This window comes from Anas acuta, chromosome 1 (assembly GCF_963932015.1).
Source record: "Anas acuta chromosome 1, bAnaAcu1.1, whole genome shotgun sequence".
NCBI classification, from domain to species: domain Eukaryota; kingdom Metazoa; phylum Chordata; class Aves; order Anseriformes; family Anatidae; genus Anas; species Anas acuta.
The window spans coordinates 27,470,326-27,492,283 of NC_088979.1; the positions used below are offsets into that span (position 1 = coordinate 27,470,326).

The 21,958-nt window shown below is 39.7% G+C and overlaps 1 protein-coding gene across 1 annotated transcript; it reads right to left on the reverse strand.

Annotated features, from left to right (window-relative positions):
- Positions 1-799: 799 nt before the first annotated feature.
- On the reverse strand, positions 800-20,284 carry MRPS31 (mitochondrial ribosomal protein S31). The gene is made up of 7 exons (XM_068673704.1): positions 20,125-20,284; positions 18,160-18,450; positions 17,645-17,803; positions 12,690-12,836; positions 9,544-9,617; positions 6,083-6,226; positions 800-1,110 (listed from the first exon to the last, which is right to left on the reverse strand). Exons 1-7 carry the CDS (start codon positions 20,190-20,192, stop codon positions 899-901), a joined length of 1,095 nt encoding a protein of 364 aa, XP_068529805.1. The 5' UTR covers positions 20,193-20,284; the 3' UTR covers positions 800-898.
- Positions 20,285-21,958: the final 1,674 nt, after the last annotated feature.

The window sequence follows — 21,958 nt, forward strand, 5'->3', positions numbered from 1 at the left end:
TCTCCATTCCAAAGCCAGGAAGCCTCTGAAGATTTCCACAGAAATTTGAACCTTGCTGCTCTTACAGTTAAAAAAAAAAAATCAAAGAGCTGCTTCTCCCTTCCACGACCCCAGTCTTATCCTTTCCTAGACAAGCAAACTCACGTCCTACAGCTTAGCATAACACAGCAACAATACTCTAAGTCATAGAAAAAAGCCAGCTTTTACTTTTTTTGCTTTGGTGCAATTCTGATTTAAAATAGTTTGCATGTGAAGCCAGTATTTTACCTTTGTTCCAAACCTTCCTCCTTCCAGCATTGATTACAAAGAAATACAGGGGAAAAACAAAGACAGGAGTGTATTGATAGGGCAAATAACTACCAAAGTAATGGTTGTAAATGGGAGAAAACAAGCAAGAATTCAATGAACAATATTTTTTAAATGAAATAAAGATGATTAATGAAAGAAGATGGTATTCCAAATACCATCCAAACACCAGTGTATAATGAGCTACCAAAATGAAACATTACTGTCTCAGTAACAGCTTTTAAAAATTAAAGCTGTGTCAGGATTTTTTAGCTATGAAAGCATTTCAAGTTTTCAAGAACGTAAAAGATGAACAAACCTGTGAAGATACACATCAAATGGGAAGTGAGTAAGAACTGGAATTAGTCTTAATATATTTTAAGGTCAGAAGATTAGTTTCAAGTTTAAAAGATGATTCTGATAAGCTATATTTTAAACGCACATTCTATTAGATCTATACTTTTCAGTTCCTTCTTTTGTTCCTAAAAAAGATCTGCATAAGCATGGACACACATGAAAGTATGATCTTTTTTATTTAAAATGCAACTTTCCGGTGACATGACTACTTTGCACCGACAGTATTTCGTTCATTTCATTTTCTTCATGTCAAGTCTCACATCTCTTGAAGAAATTCCTCCTTTTCTTCAAAATAATTCCGAAACCACTCAATGTGTTCGATCTTCTGTTTAACGCTGAGGTATGGGTTTTTTGAAAGCCCACAGATGACAAGTTCCATGAAGTGGCGAATAGGTCCTTCCTTGGGAAAGTCTTTGAGGTGTTTCTCCAGAAAGATATGTTCATGAAATTCAGCATCATCATCCATCCCTACCAAAAGGAACACAAAATGACAAAGTCATTCTCATAATACAACAGTGAATTTAACAAAATAAAAAAATACAGCCTGTAAATAAACCTTTAATTAGTAAAATTAATGTTTCTGTGCCTTTTAATCCTTTTGCATTAAACAAACCACGAAGTGTAAGAAACTTCAGAATTCTAAGATGTTAATTTCTCTTTCCACACAGAAAACATCAGCATATATCCTATCCATCTACCATATTATCTCCTTATCTCCACTTTGTGTTCCCATTTACAAGGATGCCAAAAATCAATCTTCCTGAAAAAAAAAAGTTTGCTCAACACGTGAAACCTTTATTCATAAGGTGTATCACCTTTTAGGCTCTCAACACTTTTAATAAATTATTTTTAAAAAGAATTCATTGTCTAATTCTACAGAGGGTTGAAGAATACAAACTCATCTTGAATGAAGGAGGCAACTTCCTGAAGTATCTGATACGGAACTGTTACAAAAAACTTGCATGTTCATTGCAAGTCACAGTTTTAGCACTCCAGTGCTACCAAATGGGTAGGGGAAACTGCTTTCCTAATGCTTTTCAAATCTGTGAGCATATTCTGATGCAAAAATGTTGTCTATCACACCAGCTGCTACTTGTAAGTAGTGACCAATGCAAAAAATGTTGCATTCAAAAGCGTTCAGTTGCATAGAAACATAGAACAGGGGATTATTGTAGATCTCTAATCAAATATAGCTCAGATCCTATGGCAGCTTTTTGTCCTCCATCCTGTGGATTTCAGCTGTAGATGTTCATATGATGATGCTAGCATACACAAGAAGACTCAAAGCACAAATTCCTTCATATAGGAAAAAAAAAAAAGTTGCTTTTGCAGTTCCTGGGATTAAAAAAAAAAAAGAAAAAAAAAGAAAAATACACAGAAAAATGGGATTTGCAATTGAAACATTTTCCTTCAGTTAGAGATGTATGAAAATCTTTACTTGATCCTAATCTGCTACGTATTTGTAAATGACACTTGCAACTTTGGGTAAAAATTTATCAGAGAGAACTATTGCACATGAACTCTTCCACACAACAAAAATGGGAAGTCTATGCCACAGATGTACATTTTTTCCCTATAGTAGCTAAGGCATGATATGTTATCTGCCAACATTAAATCATCAGAATTAAAAATGAGAAAATGAAGCCAGCTCAGTCCTAGGCTTCCTCCTATGTTACAGCTTCTTCAATTTTAGGTGCATAATACTGGGATAGAGAAGACTCTCAACCTGTGTATCGCATTCATTAAGTTTGCATTCTGTCTTTCCTCCATTAGGTAGTGCACTGCCTGAAGGAGCTGGGAAACGCATCTATTTTTCCCTGCACATCTTTCCCAGAAATATGTGCAGTGTCTACCAGTGCCAGCTACACGCCACTCATCCTCTTCGTCTTTGAAAGAGAAAGTGTATTTCTTTCTTCCTCAAGCTCTCTCCTGTTTCTGATATGTTAAAAGAAATAAAAAAGATCACAGCAGCTTCAGAACTTGTATTTCTATGATGCTTGAAAAGCTACGTCTACTTAGAGAAGCACAGAGATGATCTTTTTACCATGCCACCCACGCTGACCTTCCCCCAGCCCAGGGAGGTGGAATCTCCCCGTACCTAGATGCCGATGGTTGCGTTCACAAGCTACCATCCTTTCCAGATTTCATGCTTCTGTTGGTCACAAAAATCCAAGAGAAATAAACCAATGAACCCACTACTGAAAGAATCTGAATAATGCCGCCAGTAAGTGTGGGCTCTTCTGATGCTCTTCATTTGGACATAGAGGAAGAGAGTATGTCTAGTTAATAGTTTCTCCAATTTTCATCTCTAATCTAAAGGAAATTAAATCATTTATAGTCTCACACAAAAATTCAGGTCAGGAGGAACATTACATCATCTGTTGTGATCTCTCATTTGTCAAAGACATGATACATGGTTTGGGGATGAAGTGCTAAGTCCAAATACTTCATTTGGACCACATATTTCAGTCCTCAGAAAAGTAAAGTATGCATCACAAAAAGAGACCACAACTGCCCAACTGCCCTCACCCTCTCTTCAGCTGTCCTCAGAAACCTCATTTGAAAGGACGTGCATGGTGGGAGCCTAAAGCAGAGGATTTTCTTTATCGATTTCAAAGCAAGAAGTCACTCTCAACATCCTATTTCCAATTCCATGTGTACTAGAGAAGAGAAAGTCTAGAAAAATTTCTTTAGCTAACACATTAACCCTTCCAAAGGAATGGCCAGCCTTCCCTTAAAGGCAACATCTCAAATGCAAATAGGGTGTTTTATAGGGTGTCTACTCTTATAGGGTGTCTTGATGACAAATTCTCAGTAAACAGAGGACCAAATATTTTCTGAGCAAGATAAATCATGCCCTGACAGTAGGCCCCTAGAACAGACCAAAAATAAGCAGAACAATCCCTTCCCCTAAAATGACTGCGTAACATTTGCCACCTCTCTTGGTAAACTGCCCCAATGCTGGGCAAAGCATCTCAGCAAAACAGACAGAGCAGGACCTGCCAATCTTTTGCCTACAGAAGCCACCAGAGGCAACATAAGCAGTAATTTTCTAAGACTTCCACTACACCTATAGCTTATGCCATAAATATCTCTGATGTACCAGAAGCATTTGTTCCTCAGGATGGGTTACTAAAGCAAAGCAGCACCAATAACACGTACTGGCCCTTCTAACCACTGCACTCCTCAGGATTTGAGTCATCGAGGCATGAATACACAGGCATCATTTTAAAAGGTCAGAAATCAACTTCTTCCCCAACTTTTTGCCACGGCAAATGACGGAGTGGAGCTAACCCTGCTAGAAGCAGAAGAGGCAACCAGACAGGAGGAGGAGCGAGAATGATGTTACGCAAGCCATGCTAGAGGTTTGCTAATCTGGTAAAAATTAATCAGAGGCAGGAGAAAAGAAAAAAAAAAAAAAGAAAAAAAGGATAGTTTGCTGCCTAACAGTGACTTCAACTGTATCAGAAAAGGGAAAGAAACGCAGGCAGGAGCTGACAACAGGGCAAGGGGGAAGACTTACTGGCTGCTGCAGCCAGTAAGTCTAGCCACGTCTTCAGATGTTCCTATTAGGGCCAGACAAGTTTTAAACATCATGACCCTGCCCTGATGCCTCAAAGCTCAGCACAGTGTCTTGGTAAAGCACTCAGACGAGAACACTGGAGATGCTCTGAAGCCAAGAAAAGCAGTTATAAGCTGTCTTCCTTATTTTTCATATTTCATTTAAAACTTTAAAGGCTTTCATAATGCTGGAAGTTGAACACACAAGCTTTCTCAACAGAAAATTTAATTACAGAGATGTTTTTAGAGCCCCTTGCTTCTGCATAAAAGAAAAAAAAAATAATCACACATTTCTTGATAGAGAACAAGCTGAGGTAACGTCCTCCTATCGAGGGAGCTCACTGCAATCAAACTGCAGAGCTAACGGTGGGAAGGGACATCTTTCTTCTGCAGAGCCACTGACGGTGCGGTGTGTGGAAATAATTGGAAGGAGGTTCTCAAGTTTTCAACTGTACTTGGACGTAGCTGGTCTGAGTACCAGCCTGCGCCAGGACAAAGCTGGCAGCTTGATCAAACCCGATTCACTGACTTGATATTTCAACCTGAGAGGTGATAGATTTCGGAACGCTCCGCCGGCATTTTCCACATGACCGCTCTTTGTGGACAACTCAATAAAGATTCCTGTCTAACTATCTGTGAAGGCTCTTTGTCCGCGTGCCATCCCAGCCCAGACAGCACGGTTCCGGCCACGCTGCTCCAACAGAAAAACCAGTGGCCGCCAAAGCCGCCCGGTCCGCTGAGGGCCCCAGACAGCAGGGTTCCAGCCACATTACAACAACAGAAAAACCATCGGCCGCAGCGGTTTTCAGCTTGCAAAAACACGACTAGAATATACTTGGACTTCTACATGACGGGACAGATCGATTCTGGGAGCAGCGATTCAATTCTGTGAAGAAACTGCCAAAATAGGATGAGCATAAATATGAAGAGACAATGAAGCACATTATGCAATTTGCAATTCAGCACAGGACAGATTTTCAAAGACTCCCAGCTTCAGATACTAACCTGTTTTGCTTTCAGTGACTGAATCACTCTCAAGTAGTTCTGTTTGATGTCTTTTTTAAAAAAATAAAGAAAGAAACCACTCAATCTCTCCCTGAAATTATGAAACCCCCATTCCTGAAGCGTACACTTGCTTTCTGTAGTCCTTCCTTAACGTGCTCTCTTTTCTCTGCTGGCTTAACTTCAGGGAGGTGGCTTTTTTTGTTTGTTTATTTAGTGGTGGTGGTTGGGTTTTTTTTAATAAATGGAAATAGGATTTTTTTTTTTAATAAATGGAAATAGGAGCAAATACACCACACAAAGATATCTAGTTAAGGTAGATGCCCAGAATGAGTGAATATTGAGACTGTTTTTTTCCTATGAAACTGATAAAACAGAGAGCAGATGACTGTTCAGCACTCGGCCAGTACTGATACGGAACTGGCAAACAGCTGACTAGGCTTTGGCTCGTCGCTGCGTCCGAGAACCACACTGAAGAACAGAGTAAGCATTATAAAACCCACGGCAGTCTTGAGAGTCTCCTTCCTCTGCTAGAAGCTTCTTTTTCATAGTAAAAGGTATTACGTAACAGACTTGAATAGCCCTCTGGTGTTGAAAGCACCAGGACAGAGAGGGAGGGAGGGAGAACTCCCGACGTTGGCAGCAGGCAGCCCTCAGATCAGCCAAACCACCTGCAGGACTTCACCTGAGGAGTGCCAGAATGAGTTCAGCTGAAGAATCTCCGACTTGGAACCATTCGAAAGCTACATTTGTTTACTATCACATGCATGATTCATCATCTGAAACACCGTGTTAAAACAGTCAAAGTCTCATAACACACACTAATTCCCCAAAATGATAAATACAGACAAATATTAAAAGTTAACGCTGCCCATACCTGCTTCATTGTCAATTGGAAACTCCCACAGTATTCCCTCTTTTGTCCACTGGATCATCTCCTCAAAACCGTTTCGGGGAGGCTGGTCAGTCACTGCTGCAATCTCCTTCGCAAATTCCAGATCCCAAATCGTTGGTGAAGATACTAAAACACAACAATTTTTTAAAGATCTATCAGCACGCCAAAAATTTCTCGTTGGCTAGCACAATGTATATCCTTTAGCCTTAACCTTTCCAGAGACCAGTGCTCTCAGTTATGCAAATTTTTCTACCTTAGAGGTCAGCAGCACTTTTTTTGAGTGAGAATTCTCTGTTGAAATGAAATATCATTGAATTAGGAAAATTCAATTCAATTCAAAACAATTCTGAACCAGTAAAGGACAGTATATTTTTAGGCTCCTCACCCAGAGTAAGATTTTTTCACTTTTTTTTTCCCCTTTCTGTCTTCCAGCTTGTATATATAACAAATTCTGAACTTGACCAGTACATTCTGCTACAGCAACCTTGCTTACTACAGCAGTGCTCAGGTACTTCTCAACTCCACTCTCCTTCAGGAAGACAACTCTTAATCTATAAATGGTGGCAACCCCTTCCCCAACCATCTTAGGAGGCCTGATTTCTGCTTCCTGGGCCTGAGAAATCCTGATGTCCTATTTTTCTGTCAGTCCAACAGCACCTTTAGGGATGTATCTAACCTGCTAAATAAATCTGAGTGTATTTTTAAAATCCAAGTGCATTCACATGGCAGCAGTCACTCTCAGGGAGTTCCTGCCCCTCCACCCTCGGAGAACTGGTTATGAGCCCAGACTGAACCGCATCCCTGAAACGAAGGGAACACAAAGGGAACAAGCTGTTACCACAGGACAGGGAGGAACAGCTGGGAGTGCCTTGGGGTGCTGTTTCATGAGCTGGCCTAAGTCCTGCTCCCCTCTGTTTTCTTGTCTTCCCGTTACCAATTCACCCTAATCTCCCCAGGACAGAGATTTTGGTGTGAATTCAAGAGTTACAGTCCATTTGAAGTGGATTATGGCCAATCAGTTATGATTTTACTACTCGTAAGTATTTGAAACTAAGACATAATTTCATTTTTGGCTCCGTGGCTTACAACTCAAATTTAAAAAAAATAAAAATCTTCCCCCTTCTTTTAAGAAAACATTCAAAGTGCAAACAGTATTTTTTGTATGCTGGAAAGTGTTTTCATTTTTTGCATCAAATCAGAAGATACTTTTTCAAATTATTTCTTACTTAACAGGGAAAATTGCAGAACTATATTCCCCAGCTGCCTACTTTGATTTGAGGGCTGGAGGCAGGAATAAACAGATAAAAGACAACATGAGAAAATGATACCAGAATTAAATTATTGTCCACATCTTAAATAATACCTTTTAACAACGTGCTGCTAATAAATCTTCTAATAGAGGAGAGATGAAACTTATGTTCTCAAGTTTGCAGTAAAGGTCATAAGTAAATGGTATTTTCACCTCTGTGCAACTGAAAATAATACTGAGATTTTACACTAACAGTTATGAACTATTTTTTTAGGATGCCAATTTACTTCATTAACATTCACGTTTTCAAAATAAATATTCATTATGTAACACAGAGCTTGCTTCTCTGTCATTTATAAATAATATTTTAACTCATGATCTCAGCTAACATGAGCCAAGAAAAGTGAAAGCAGATGAATCAAGGTATCATGTATCATGCTGGTATTTCCTGAGATTAAGGCTTCTTTTTTGGGGGAGGGAGGTTGTCAGGCTTAGTCAGTAAGCCATTTAATAAGCTTTCTGGCTTAGAATATATGGTAGATTTCCTCAAGGCTACCTGGAATAAAAAAGGGAACTGCTACATAAAAAATCTGAAAGAACCTTATTTCTTTCTATCTACTTATAAAGCCAATAAAGTCCACTTGCTCTCTTACACTGTTTGTAACAGAACTGGACCATGCAAAAATTTTGTATCTTCACTTTTTATTTGGTGTGACTACCACGTGCCAGCGTGTTTACATTGTGTCATGCAAAAAAGAGATATTAAGCTCTCATCATTTGACCTCAGAAAATTTGTTTCAACTCAAATATCACTTACTTGAGTACCACTTTGGTCAGGATAACTAGAATAAAACAAACAAAAAACTACAACAACAAAAACCCAAATCCTGCAGCATTCACTGTGGTTTTATCTGAAATAGAGACAGATTTTTAAGGAAGTTGACTGCCTTAAAAAAAACAGCAAACTGAATTCCATTTTAATAAGCAACTTTCGTAGTCCACCACAGAGGTGGCTACACTCAGAAAGCTCACAGCTGCTTGAAAATAGGCAAATAGCACCATGTGACATTTTCCTAGAGAAATCAAATAAACCAATTAATTTCTCCCTGTAGTTTCAAATCCAAAAAAAAAAAAAAAGGGGGGGGGGGGAGAGAGAGAGAGAAAACTACTAAGCTGGAAGCTGACAAAAATTAATAGTCTTACTCTTGAAACAGGAAAAAAAAAAAAAAGAGTTCCATTTTCTAAGCTACCAGAGAGGAAGAATGCTATTTCTTTTGCACGTGTTAGCTTTCTATACAGTTCTAAGTCATTACACTGCAATAATGCATTTTTCCAAAGCATCTCAGGATAGTTTAGAGCAATTAGCGTACCAGAGATTAGTGTAGGAATGCAGTTTCAATGTTCAGAAGGCAAAAAGAGAGGGAGAGACTTTAAATTTCTTGCCCATAATCACACACCCTTAGCCAAAACCCAGTCTGTGTTAAAGCTGAGTCATACTTCACGTGTGAAATCCATCCCCCTGATGTGGCAACTGAGACTCTTCCTGCAGAGATATATGGAGGTGGGTCATATCCATTTCACCAGTCTTCTTTTAGTTTAATCTCGCAGGAGATTTGGTGTGGATTTTAAGTATTCATGTGTGAAACACCAGCCACAGTAGGTAAAGCAAGGTGTTGTTTGTTGGGCGCTACAGGATCTTTTAAGCAACCCACGTAACACCAGATGAAAGAAGCCCACAAAGCAACCAGGCTTACAGTAGAGTTTGTTTCCACACTGCTTTGGCACAGCCACCTGTAGAGCTAGCTCATTTCCCTGACACCACAGCCTTGTGTTTCTTTGCCATTAAATGAATTCAACAAGTTTGCAAAATGAACAAACGCACCAATGGAGCCCACATACCTGTTCTCCAGACTGGTTTAAGGCTCTCCAAAGCAATCATAGTGACAAAGAGTTGGTTTTACCCTTCAAAGTTCAGTAAGAGAATGTTCTAATTAATACAGAAAACACTAACGTGTGACCCTGTGTGGAAGTTTTGTTCATTAAAAAGCAGAGTTCCATTAAAATATATTTTTTACAGGTCTGAAAGCAGGAAGTTAACAGGTCATGAGTCTCTTTCACAACAGTGAATCCCTTGATATTCTAAAAATTCAGAACTTGGCTTCATTGGCTTTTTCATTATTGAATTTCCACTAACCTGTTTTCAGCGCGCTTTCCGTTTCTGGAGGAGCCTTAGTGAATATATTAAGCCTCTTTCCTTCTCTAAGACTTCTATAAACACAAGAGAAAAACGATATTTAGTATTTCGCAACACTTCACAACACTGCCAGATACAAAATTTAAAAGCACAAAATATTCTTATGATCTAACAGATCTCTGGAGAAAAAAAAAAAAAAAAAAGAAAAAGAGAGAGATAGTGACTCTCTTTAAATCCTCAGGCTTTTAACCACAGAGTGTTTATGATTGGATTATTACTCTGTAACAGAGCTTCCCAGAACATTTCTATGTGAAAGAATGAGCATAAATCAATTATATTCGCAGTCATTTTTCACTTAAATATTTACAAATCTGAATGAAGTTAAACAGTATCAAACTACAGTCCTTAAACAATTTCACAAAGTTGCAACTAAAAAGGGAATTTGGTGATTTGTGTTTTTTTTTTCCTGTAAATAATATTGCACAATTCAGGAAGAGAAAAGGCAACAGCGTAATGATACAATTCCTGCTTTCTGACATAAATAGCCTTTTTGGAAGATTACACAGCCACCTCTCGTGCCACATGGCAAACACACAAAACCTAGCTGTATGATATATTCTAAATAGCATTACCCTGGTGCTCTCCTTTCCAAGTATAAAAGTATTTTATTCTGACCATCTATTTTTAAACGTATTTATCTCCAGCATTAGCCCATACTAAAAAATAAGCTCAAAAATTCCAAGGGTTCAACAATTAATCAAAATGAATTCTCCTACAAATGGAAACAAAGAGAAAACAATGCCTATACTGTAAAACACTGAACTTCAGAACAAATGATCCTTTTAATCACGCGATCTTCTTTATTAGTGCAGACCTCCACTGAGATTCTAATAGTTCTTACTTTATGTTAACACATATTTATTGCCATCTTGGCAATACCTGCCTTTCTTGACCATAAAAATTTCACCTCTCTGGTTTTACAGCAGATTTCTGATGGCCACAACTACTTCTTGCAAACCTGCTCTTGTCATACTACATTTTACTGATGTAACTACCCTGGATCTATTCCAGCATAGAGCAATCTAATTACACAGCCTTGAAAGAATGTTGATTTAGGATTATATTTTCCTATCTGTGTGTAACTCCCAAAAACATTGGCTGAAGATACAAGCATGGCTTGGAAGAACATTTATTTTAAAATGACTAGTTCAAATTACTATAAAGCAACATCATCCCGTTCATTGAAACGCACTAATTCAATTTAAACATCTTCTTCCTAACCCGTTCTTTGCATATTATCAATAGATAAGTACACCTGCCAGAATTTCAGAGATGCAGAAGGAAACTTGGGAGTGAAACTGCCACCAGCTTGTTCATTACAGAGACGTTAAAAAATCTTTTTAAGATTTTTTTTTAAAGTATTGTTCCAAAGTTATATACCACAGAGAATTTCATCACACAAAGGTGAGATGGCTCCTCAGATACCATAAATATAATAAATGTTCTCAAATGCAAGTGAAATCTGCTTTACTATGCAGTGTATTAATAAATGAAAATCTTATCAAAGATACAATATACACTGCGTGAACACGTAGTAGTTCAAGCTTTCAGTATATACTTACAGATCATATTATTTCTATTCTTTCAAACTTGGAAAATCTTTTAATCCAACACCTTAAATCAACTATTTCTCAGTCAGTCAAGAATCACAGCTTAATAACAAAATGACTTTCACCTGACTACCAACCCTGTCTGATAATTATCCCTGGATTAAAAATATCTATCTATGGAGCTATTATTCAGCAACTGATAACGAGGGCTGTCCCCTTGCTCCTTAAGCAGCTCATAGCAGAATGAATGGAATGAATGAAAATCCCAGAGCAGAAATATCTAAGCTACCAAGGGCTTGGTCTATAACCTCATTCCACTTCTTTCTTTCAGCTTCCAACAAAAGCAGCACCGCTTGCACTTTACATCACAGAAGGATGTTCCTGTTGTTATAACAAGAAGTCCCAGGACATACTGCACGCCTTATGACATACCTTAACGGTTTGGTAGCTCAAGAAAAAGGAAGTTAGGCACAAACATCTCAGCAAGCAGGCGAAGTGATTCTAACGACTGGCCACACACACTTTGAGGTTTTTGCACGTTCTGCATGGCTCAGTGCATAAGCTCCAACTAGTTCCTTGTGGGAAGTCGTAATTCTCTGTTTATGAAATACTGAACTAGATGTCTCAGCCAAAAAGGGCAGATTGCTGTACATCTACGCACCTACAACTTTATGCTTATTTTTTTCTTAGTTATGCAAATTCTTTCTTCAGGATTATCCACCCTAAACACAAATTATTCCCTCAGCTTCCAGCCTCTAACCCCAAGAAAAAGGTGTCAATTTGCACGTTAATGATTAAAGTTAATCTCACTAAAAACAGAACCGCAAGAGAAAGAAGACACTGAGAAGGAACGTGATCATGAGCTGCCACGGGAAAATTAAAAGAACACAGGCATGAAAGCACAGCTTATAGGAGTAAAAAGCACTCCTTAATGAATGAAGAAATTGACGTGCCAGGTAAAAACAGTGGCAGGAGAACTTTATGAAGTAGCCTGAAATCACCATGTAAATTATGAAGTTCATTTTACAGACAGTTATAATATCATGGGCTATCAAGGTAAATAAATAAATAAATAAAAACACTCAAAATCTCTTTAAAACCCCAACAGAGCACACATTTTTTTCTGAACAGAACATTTTTCACAGTTTTCCATTAGATGAAAGTAAGACTTCAAAGCATCCGTTTCACAAAAAGTTAGCAAAGCGATATAAAATTATATTGTACGTGAGAATTATTTAAACTGGTTAAAACAGAAATGCAATTACATTTCAGCACCTCACATTTTTTAAAGAAATTAAAATCCAGTATCAGAAAAACATTAATAAGTTGATTACCTTGTTAACATTAACCAATGTGTTCTCACAAAAGTTGATTTCAATGTTAACAGCACTTCTTGAAAAATAATTTTAAATTTCCTTTAAAACGTGAAGCATCATGGTACCGTGAATACATGGGACTAAATTTAAAATATTCCTCATTAGTAATTTTTTGCACACTCCTCCTCTGGGCAATGGAAGATAACACAACAAAAAATACCTTCTTGAGTCAAAAGAGCGAGATGAGAGTCTCTCAGGCTTGAGTCTTTGCCCATCCTCCTCCATCGCCAAGGAAATGCGATTGGATATCATCACACCTCTTTGAGCTGGTGACTGCCTTTTAATTGACATTTCTGAAATAACATTGCTGAAATTAAAAATGTAAAGGTAAAAAGTCAACAAACTGACACAGGAATGAAGCTTGTCACATATATCAATCAGAAAACCTACTTTCCATAGGTTTCATAATTATACATTCCTCACAAAATACATCTATTTTTAACTCATCATATACTTAAGTCTTACTCTTTAAAACTATCTCAGTTGTTATATTCTAAATGAAAAGTGCTATTTTAGCCTACAGTGAGGGCTTTCTTTGAAACTTAATTCATTTCCAATTAGAAGAAAATTATCATTTATCTGCACACCCATATTCACAGAGTGTATAAGGTAGGTTTTGCTTAAGTACACGAGAAACTTCTCTGGATACAAGGAATATCCTGAAATAAGGAAGTAAAAATAACCAATTTTTTTGGAGAGGAGTCAACTCTGCCCAGGCTGCAGCCTGAAAAGAAGCTTGCCTTCACACATCAGCTGACACGGGTCAATCATGCCACCCTAATAAGTAGGTCACCTTTCCTGATCCACTGCAATCTGTTGCATTGCATAATCATGTTACAGCACTACCAGGCCACATCTTCCTTCACAATTCTGTAGCCAAAATCACGCAGGAAGAACAAACGCTCCTATCTTTTCCAGTGCACTTTGCAGCACTTGTTCTGAATGTAAGGGATGAAACACACAGCCCGCCTGCCCCCTTATATGTTGTGTCTGTGGGTTGGTAAAGACCGAGGTGGTTATTCCTCCTTTCCTAACTGCTTCCGATAACGTGCAGACATCCAAAACTGCAGTGCTCAAATTTGAAGACATCAAGGTGGTCTCAAAAAACAAAAACAGGCTGAGTAAAAAATCCTGTGTATCCATTTTATGAAAAGCTTTATTAATTCAAACTATGCTTTTGATATCTTAAGTTAAAAGGGATTTTATTAGCAAGAAATACTTCTCCAAAATTGTAAAAGCTAATTGCCACAGCAACGCAATAAGGCTTTGTCTTCAGCGTTAGATGTGGTTTTGAATGGCAGAACAAGAGTAGCACAGCTCTTCAAGTACCTGCTCTGAAAGACAGGCATCCAAAAATAAGGTTTAAATCGCTTCATTTTAATCTTAAAGGAAAAACCACCTCTGACAACTTGTGCCTCTCACACTACAAATTGCCCTCCCTGGTGCCTGCTGGCAGCAGCAAGCTGGTGTAGGGCCAGCGACCCGACCCGACACGCTTCCAAGGGTCAGGCAAACGTAAACCCTAAGGTCAGCCCCACGGGGCCCAGCCCAACAACTCGACTCGGCTGTGCTGTTCCTGTGCTATGGGGGGGATCAGGCTTCTTCCAAGAAGCTCTCCTCATGACAGAGCTCGATTTAGTTGGGGTTTTGCATGGGGGGTCATCCTTCCTTCTGGACACGCTATGCCACCCATCTATTAGCACATACAGTCGACGGCATCAAATTGCTCATCAGAAAGTCCCAATGTCACCCCAGCCCTGGTACAGGCGCATTATTGGCAGCAATATTCATCACTCCATAATTAATAGTGCCCCTCCGTTCCCTAAAAATAAAACCACAAAGACGTTTTCATTGCCTTCTATAATGAAAAACAGTAGGTTATAAATTCATATTCCAGCCCCAGAGTATCTACAGTGGTTGGATGTTGCATGACAAAACCTCAAGCCCCACGATGAGGCTAAGAACCTAAGTTCCCGGATCTCTCTGCTTTCCAGAGATGGGACGAGGCTGAGCCTTTATAACAAACACAGGTCCTCTCTCCATCCTGCTTACCAACTGTTAATTATGACCCTAAAAACAAAGATCCAGGAAGCTCGAGATATATTTTAGACTTCAGCTCCGAATTACTTATCTATTTTTTTACCCAAAACAGGAGCTGAAATTTCAACTTGCGTTGCCACTGGTTTTATTTTGGTATAGTGCTGTTGTAATTTCCACTGCGTGAAACTTCATTCCACACCAAAATAAATAAATTCCTGTGTCATTAATATTTTCCCCTCCTTGTGAACAGGCTGTCCTCGGGACGGCTACAAAACAAGGCAGAGAGACAGCTGTGTACAACAGTGACCTCTGGAGGTCAGGCCACGATACTGGAAAAAAAATATTACAAATCAAAAGACCTACAAAATATAGATTTGATATTCTCAAAAATGGCAATAGAGGCCTCCCTTTTTTTTTTTTGCAATTGAGCATTATAGGGTTCTAACACTTACAATGGTATCTCATCTTTATTTTTTTTTAAATAGAGGTGGAATATATACTGGCTTTTTTAAGTTATAAGTATATTGAATGCAAAAGCTTTATAAAAAAATTCAGCAGCCCATATTCTCTTTTTATTCAGACATGATTATTTTGTGTTGATTTTTATTTGAAAAAAAAAAAAAGTAATTGCTTTCTAATATTTTAAAGGTACTTTGTGTGCTTTGTGTGAAGAGAGGTACTTTTGGAAAATGAAGTCATGCCCAAGCAAGACTGAGGGCTACTGGACCTTTTAAATCAACATTTTTAATACTGACCAGAAAGCCAAAAGTACCAAATTAATCTCATATTCCAGCTAGGAAATGTTGCTGTTAGCCAAGTTTTCAGTCATGACAATCATCAAGATTTATTTATCTTTCTAGACAACCCATCCACCACTGCTAGTTTCAGAGCGTTACCCAACTACTAAGGAAAAAAACTGACTTTTCAGCATATGTTAAAAAAAAATAAGATATTTTTCAAGGTGGAAACGAGCTAGTTCACAAAGCTGGCTCAGGGAGTCAAAGAAATTGCCAACTCAAAGCACTGCAAGCCCATCATGACATTCCTCACCAACTAAAAGGCTGTGTGCAAAAGGAAATTTTTGTAACCATAGTGGCATTTGAATGTCTGCGTTTTTCTACCCAAAGCAATCCATCCACAAGACGTTAAAAGACAGCGCAGTATCATCACATCTTACCACCTCTACCAACTGCACAGAGCCACACAAGGCAGGGACTTCAGCTTTTAAATTTCTTCAGAATTTAACAGCACAAAGCCTCTTTGCTTAGACTGTAACTTCCTCGGACGCTTTCATTTTTCCACAGCAGCCGCAGCTGCGTTAGGTCCTTCAGGATAAGCGCAATGGGTGGTTAGAGAGAGACCTCGCTGCCAGGAAGCAGAACCACCAAATTTAGAACATGTATATCTTAAGAAAGAGGTGCAGGTGCACATGAGGTTAGCCACCGCACGTATTAGCTTGGTCAGTAACAGCATGACCCTCCAACATCTTCTCTGGAATTGCTGCTGTAATTACACTGAAGCTGACCACCCACAGACTATACCATTATTAAGGCAGTTGTGTACTCTACTCTTCCAAAAACCCCAGGGACAGAGATGGAATAACCTCACTGCTAATGACCAGTGTAATGAATATGTTCCTTATACCAAGCACTCCTCATTTGTTATTCTTATATTAGGAAGCGTGTCACATTTTTTGGTAATACTGAACAAAACCAAGAAGAACGCAGAAACGCGTTGATTTTACGTAAAGCATTCAGATCTTTAACCCTCAAAGCTATTCAGTTTGGCTCCAAAAGCCTGTGGAGGGAGAAACTTCCGTCAAGTTCTCAAGGTCTCTCATATTCAGACTGAGAGGAGGTTATGAAAACAGCACACACGCAGCCTTTGGAGATGCCTGTGTATATTACCTAAAAACGTACCTCAACCTAATAGCACGGACTTCACATGCTTGGAGAGAATTTCACTCTGCTCTCCACAACAACCGTTGGTGGAAAAATCCTGAATTCAGGCTAAAAGGGAAACTTGCAAAGCTTCTCCCTTTTTCTTTGACAACCCCTGAAGAACACACACTTTGTTTAACCGAGTTTTTCACTGAGCATTGTGCTTCCCAATTACTCGATCTATTTGCAACCATCTGTTGTATTCTTCCTCAGTTTTCACTCCCTTAAAACGTAGACATCCGCAGCAAACATCATTAGTCTGTTGGCTACTCTGCTTGCAGTTCATTGATAAACACACAAAGCACAAACAAATCCTTTACAAATCCCTATAGCAACCTACATGGTCCAAACTTAAATCCTGGTTTGGGACAAATTCATTTCCACAGAATAAATTCAATCTAAGATAATAACCATTCTTGCAGTTCACGCTGCAAAGAGCCATAAATAAAGGCTTCGCATTCTTATTTTGCTGAAGATACAGCTTTCTGTTTAGTTCAGCATTTCATCTGGATTTAATGCCTTATTTTCTGAGTAATTATCTGAATACTAGCCGAAAAAAACAGTCTGTGTTTAGCTGTCATCCAAAAGAAGAGCAATATGCACAACTGTTTCAATTTCCAAACAAATGTTTCTCATCTGTTTGAAACCCGCACTGGAAACGGACTGGAGCCAAGAGATGAGTTTCTTGGGTTGACTGGAAAGTTTTGAAAGGAAGGGTGGGGTTATAAATAGAGTTGCTCTAGGTCAGCTCAGTTCTTCAGAGCTGTCATGAAAATTCACCGGTCCAGACAGAGCGTCTGAAATGTCTACAAGTCCCTCCATTACGTGAAAATTTCTGAAACTAAAAAGAAAATTAAAAAAAAAAAAAGAAGAAGAAGAAGAAGAAGAAAGAAGCCCTTATTTCACTAGTCTATCCGAGAAAATAATGAAATAATGATCTGGACAGGAAAACAGTTCAATTTCTGCCAAAATTTATGGAGTAAACGAGACCAATGATAACCCCATTATTCATTAATTCCAAGGACAACCTGTCTTTTAGGGCCATCTTTCCAGCACAGAATCCAGCCACCTTCAAGATGACGATGCAAAAATCAGAACTTCAAGCATGACTGAGAACAGCATTCAGTATACAGACCGTATGTTAATAGTTCCCCCTTTTCTCTGTTTATCTGTGGTTTCTTCGTGTCTTCTTAGTTGTGCGAGTAGTTCTGATTCTGTCTGTTCCTTGCTGCGTGGTAAGGAAGATGCGACTGCAGAAACAGCTTCCACCAGTTCCCGATTCAAAGGTTTGGTTCTGTTAAGAGACACAACAGATATGGAAATACAAAGGCATTAAAGCCTTAATATAATAAAAAATGACAACACAGAAATGGCAGTTATGGATGGGGCTTTGGGCAACCTGGTCTAGTGGAAGGTGTCCCTGCCCATGGTGTTGGGTTGGAATTAGGTGATCTTTAAGGTCTCTTCCAACCCAATCCATTCTACAATTTACCATAAGCTACATTTATAAGCTATGTTCCTTCACAAGATTCTTCTCTGTATTTGGTAACACCAGTTGATGCTTTATTTTGTCCTAGATAACAACAAAAACAATCTGAAAAAAAAAAAGAAAAGAACATTGGTTAAGAAGCGCGTATGTGTCTTCTTTACCGCTGGGTGTCTTCTGCAGCTCCTTGAAGCGTGCTACTTTTGCTGTCCAGGCCTTCCAGCTTGTCTGTGGCTTGCTTCTTGATCTCTTGTGTTTTTAGCTGTTGAAATTTCTTCTTGGAGGTCACTTCTACTTTCATGTTACCAATGATGTTCAACAACTTCTGCTTTGGTGTTTCTGCTGCACCCTCCGGACTCTTTGATGCCACTTCATTGGTGCTGCCTGGGGAAGTGGTCGATTTGTCCTTCTCAGTAGACAGCACACTGCTAGTGCTGAAGAGTTTCTGAATTTTGCTAGATAATACAGAAAGGTAAATAAATAAACAAATAAATAAACACATCTGAAGTAATGAACAGGCTCCGCAGTTGAATTTTGTAAGCCTACATAAAAAAAAACATTATTTACAACTGTCTAGTCCTAATTATGTGCAAACTGAGTACATTAAGAACATATTAAATGTACTTTTTGTTCTTCAAGTAGGGCTAAAGCCCTTCTCTTATTTACAACCCTTGGCTATTTATGGCTTCTTCAGAACAAAAAGAATATAAACAACTTTATTCCCTCTACAAACCAATTCTTGATTAATCTAGGAACTTAAACAAAATTTTTAAGACCATCCAAAATCCCCACATTTTACCATTGTTGCTGGGTTTATTCTGTGCTAGGTACTATGACCTTATTAACGTAAATTGGCATGAGCCTAGGTTGAAAAAAAATAAATCACACAACTATTCAAAAAAAAAAAAAAAACCACACACATTATTGGTACCTAATACTTAAATTAATTAGTACTATAGAAAACTCACTGAAACTTTTAAAATAATGCAGTAGAGATCACTGCCACCATGCATAAAAAAAAACAAAAGCAAAAAAGATTTGGCAACATCAGTGCGTATTCACACCCATGTCCTTTCACATTGATCCTTCACAGAATCACTAAGGTCGGAAAAGCCCTCCAAGATCACCTGGTCCAACCATCCCTTACCACCAGTGTCACCCACTAGACCATGTCCCTAAGCACCACGTCCAACCTTTGACCACATCCATCCCTCACAGTCCTACAAGCATGAAACTTAATAAACCCTACATTGTGCAGCCAGGCACTTGTGCAGCCATACGAGGAACCAGATCCTGCTGTAAAATCACCCGGCTACACGCAAAGCAGCTTTTTTGGTTATTTTTCCCTCTGGAGCAGCTCCCCTGCCCAGCTGACCACATCTCACCACTGCACAGAAGCCAAAACCAGCACGGCGCAGGTGAGCACGGGAAGCTGGGGCAGCACAGGGCTGCTTAGGATATTGCTGAAACACGGATGTAATTGGATTATTTAGGAAAAAAGTACCATAAAATCCAAAGAACGGCTCTCTTCAACCACATAAAATGAAATATTTAAATCTTTCAATTCAAAACTGCATTTTAGGAACCGCCTTCAAGTTCATGAAGAAAGAAAAATGGTTCAAAATACTTCAGCTGATCTGCAGCAATTTTGACGTTTTCCCCACCTCTCCCATATAACACTCAAAAAAATAATAATAAATAACTAGTATTATCAGAGGGCACCTCTTTATTACTCCAGTCACTCCGCACTTGATAAATCATTAAATTCCCAGCGTTAAACCCCAAATCTCACTGTTGCAATGCGGCAGGCTAACAGAGGCATGGTTTTGGGGCCACGCTGGCGAGGATCCCCGCTGCCTGACAGGGCTGCCCTCCACACACCCTCCCCAAACACCATCCTTTCCATGCCCTCAGGCTGCACAGTGTGTAAAATCACTCAGCAATCCTGCTCACAGCTCTGTAAAGCCCTCAGAGCGCAAGGCATCCCCCCTACACAACCCCCCACAACCCCAAAAGCCGCCAGATCCCCTCGGATCCCGCTTTATAGGATACAGCGAGGGGCTGAGGCGGCCTGCCCGTGGTCACCCGGCACCCTGCGGGCTTTGGGGTCGCGGTGCCCGGCCCGGTACCTGCGATGCCGCCCGGTGAGGAGCAGGAGGGAGCAGCGGGCGGCTCGCCCGGCCCCACAGCCCCACATGGCGGCCGCTGCCCGGCCCCAAGCTCCCGGCCCCGCCGCAGCGCCGCCGGCCGGGAACAGCAGCCCCGAGCCGAGGGTTCCGCCTTGCCCTGTCGCGTTTTTTGTCGCGTTTTGTCCCCAGCACAGCGAGAGCTTGGGAATTGTTGGGAAGTTTTTAGTTTTTAAAGCTTTTACACGCTGCAGAGGCGCGGTGTGCTCAGGGAAGGCGCGGCGTTAAGGAGTCGGCAAGACCAGGTGCTTGTAGCGGCTTCTGTCTGCGGCCCTGCCTTGAAAGATTTTGTGGAGGATAATAGATTCACGTTCATTTATGGCTCTGTTAATGAGCTGACTCTCATTATTTCCATTGTAGAATAGTCATCAAGTTGGCTCTGGGATAGCGACACCAATTGTGCCTCAATGGGAGGATGGCCTACCAACGCCAGATCCTCCAGAATTAAGTATGCTTTTCTCAGTATTTTTGCCAACAGATTATTTAAATTCCAAAAAGTGTCTTTTTTCTCTTTTTTTTTTTTTTTATTTTATCAATAAAGATATAAACAAATCAACAAGATAACATCCAGAACAGTACTATGGCATCCCTGCCTATGATCTTTGAGGTCCCTTCCAACCCAAGCCATTCTGTGGTGACATCTGAAGACCAACCCCTCTGAAGGACAGATGATCTTGTATTTCAGAACATAAATTGTTTTAAGAGATTTAAAAGTAACTTCCTTTACAGCCAGCCTATTGAAGTGCCTCTCACCTTTCTCTAAAGTTTGTGGTGCTGAAAACATTAGATATAAGACCCCAAGCCACTGGTTTCATCCAGTTCTGCACTTGTGGTGCGTATTTGGTTCCACTGTTTTGGCATCCAACCCCCGTTTGCTCCTTTGCTTCTTAGGGTACCTTTCTTCTTCTCAGGTACCCAGGGAAGAGTGAAGGTCCTCTATGCCTCTGGAATGGCTTTTACACCTGTGCTCTCCTACCACATGCGTGGCAGATGAGAATCACACTGATAACATGTATAATTTAGAAAGCACATGCCATAAAGGGAAGGGGAAAAAAAAAAAAGTGACCAAGTTTTTTTTGTTCCTCAGGATTGGTAGCTTCTGTGAATCAGACATAATCAAATTTATACCAGTGGATGTTTTGACCCACAGGGTAATCTGAAGTCCTAAAAAGAGCAAAGGTATCAATAACACTTTTTTCTCTGCTCTGTATGGGCTGCATCACAGTTCCAGATCCTCCAGAGATCCCAAATTACTTTTAACAAACAAATAAACAACCAACAAAAGCTGGATGGTGCTTTCTATATGTTAAAAATTCAGGACCTGACTGCCTTCTTTTTCTGGACAAAATCTGTCCACAACTAAAGAATAACTGCATGGCCTTACATGCAGAAGCCATCTTACTTTTTCCTCCTTGTGCAATCCCCATGTGGCACTGTATGGGTTGACCCACCTCTCCAAATAGCCTGGGCAACATCTACTGCAAGGTGCTGGGTGAGTTTTGATGGTCTTGTTTCTGTAGCTTTGGCTGCTATTCCAGGAGGGTGCTTCAGAAGAGCTGATGTACATCCTCCTGGACAGTGAACGTTTCCCTAAGCATTAGGAATGGCAAAATAGTTTTCAGAGAATAAATGGTTTGTCTATGGTTGACGGGAGATGGTGAGCCCAGGAGATAGGCTTGGAGTGTTGGGATCCTGCAGGGTGGAAAGCAATGCGTTTTACAAGGAGACCCTTGCAAAAAGTACCGTTTGACTGAGCAGAAAGGGGTGCAGGTAACAC

Coding starts and splice junctions, on each gene's coding strand:
- MRPS31 (XM_068673704.1), bottom strand. CDS start 20,192: ATGTGGGGCTGTGGGGCCGGGCGAGCCGCCCGCTGCTCCCTCCTGCTC. Junction 17,804..18,159: donor GCTGCAGAAGACACCCAGCG/GTAAAGAAGACA, acceptor GTCTCTTAACAG/AACCAAACCTTTGAATCGGG. Junction 1,111..6,082: donor TCCAATTGACAATGAAGCAG/GTATGGGCAGCG, acceptor TCCTTTTGGTAG/GGATGGATGATGATGCTGAA.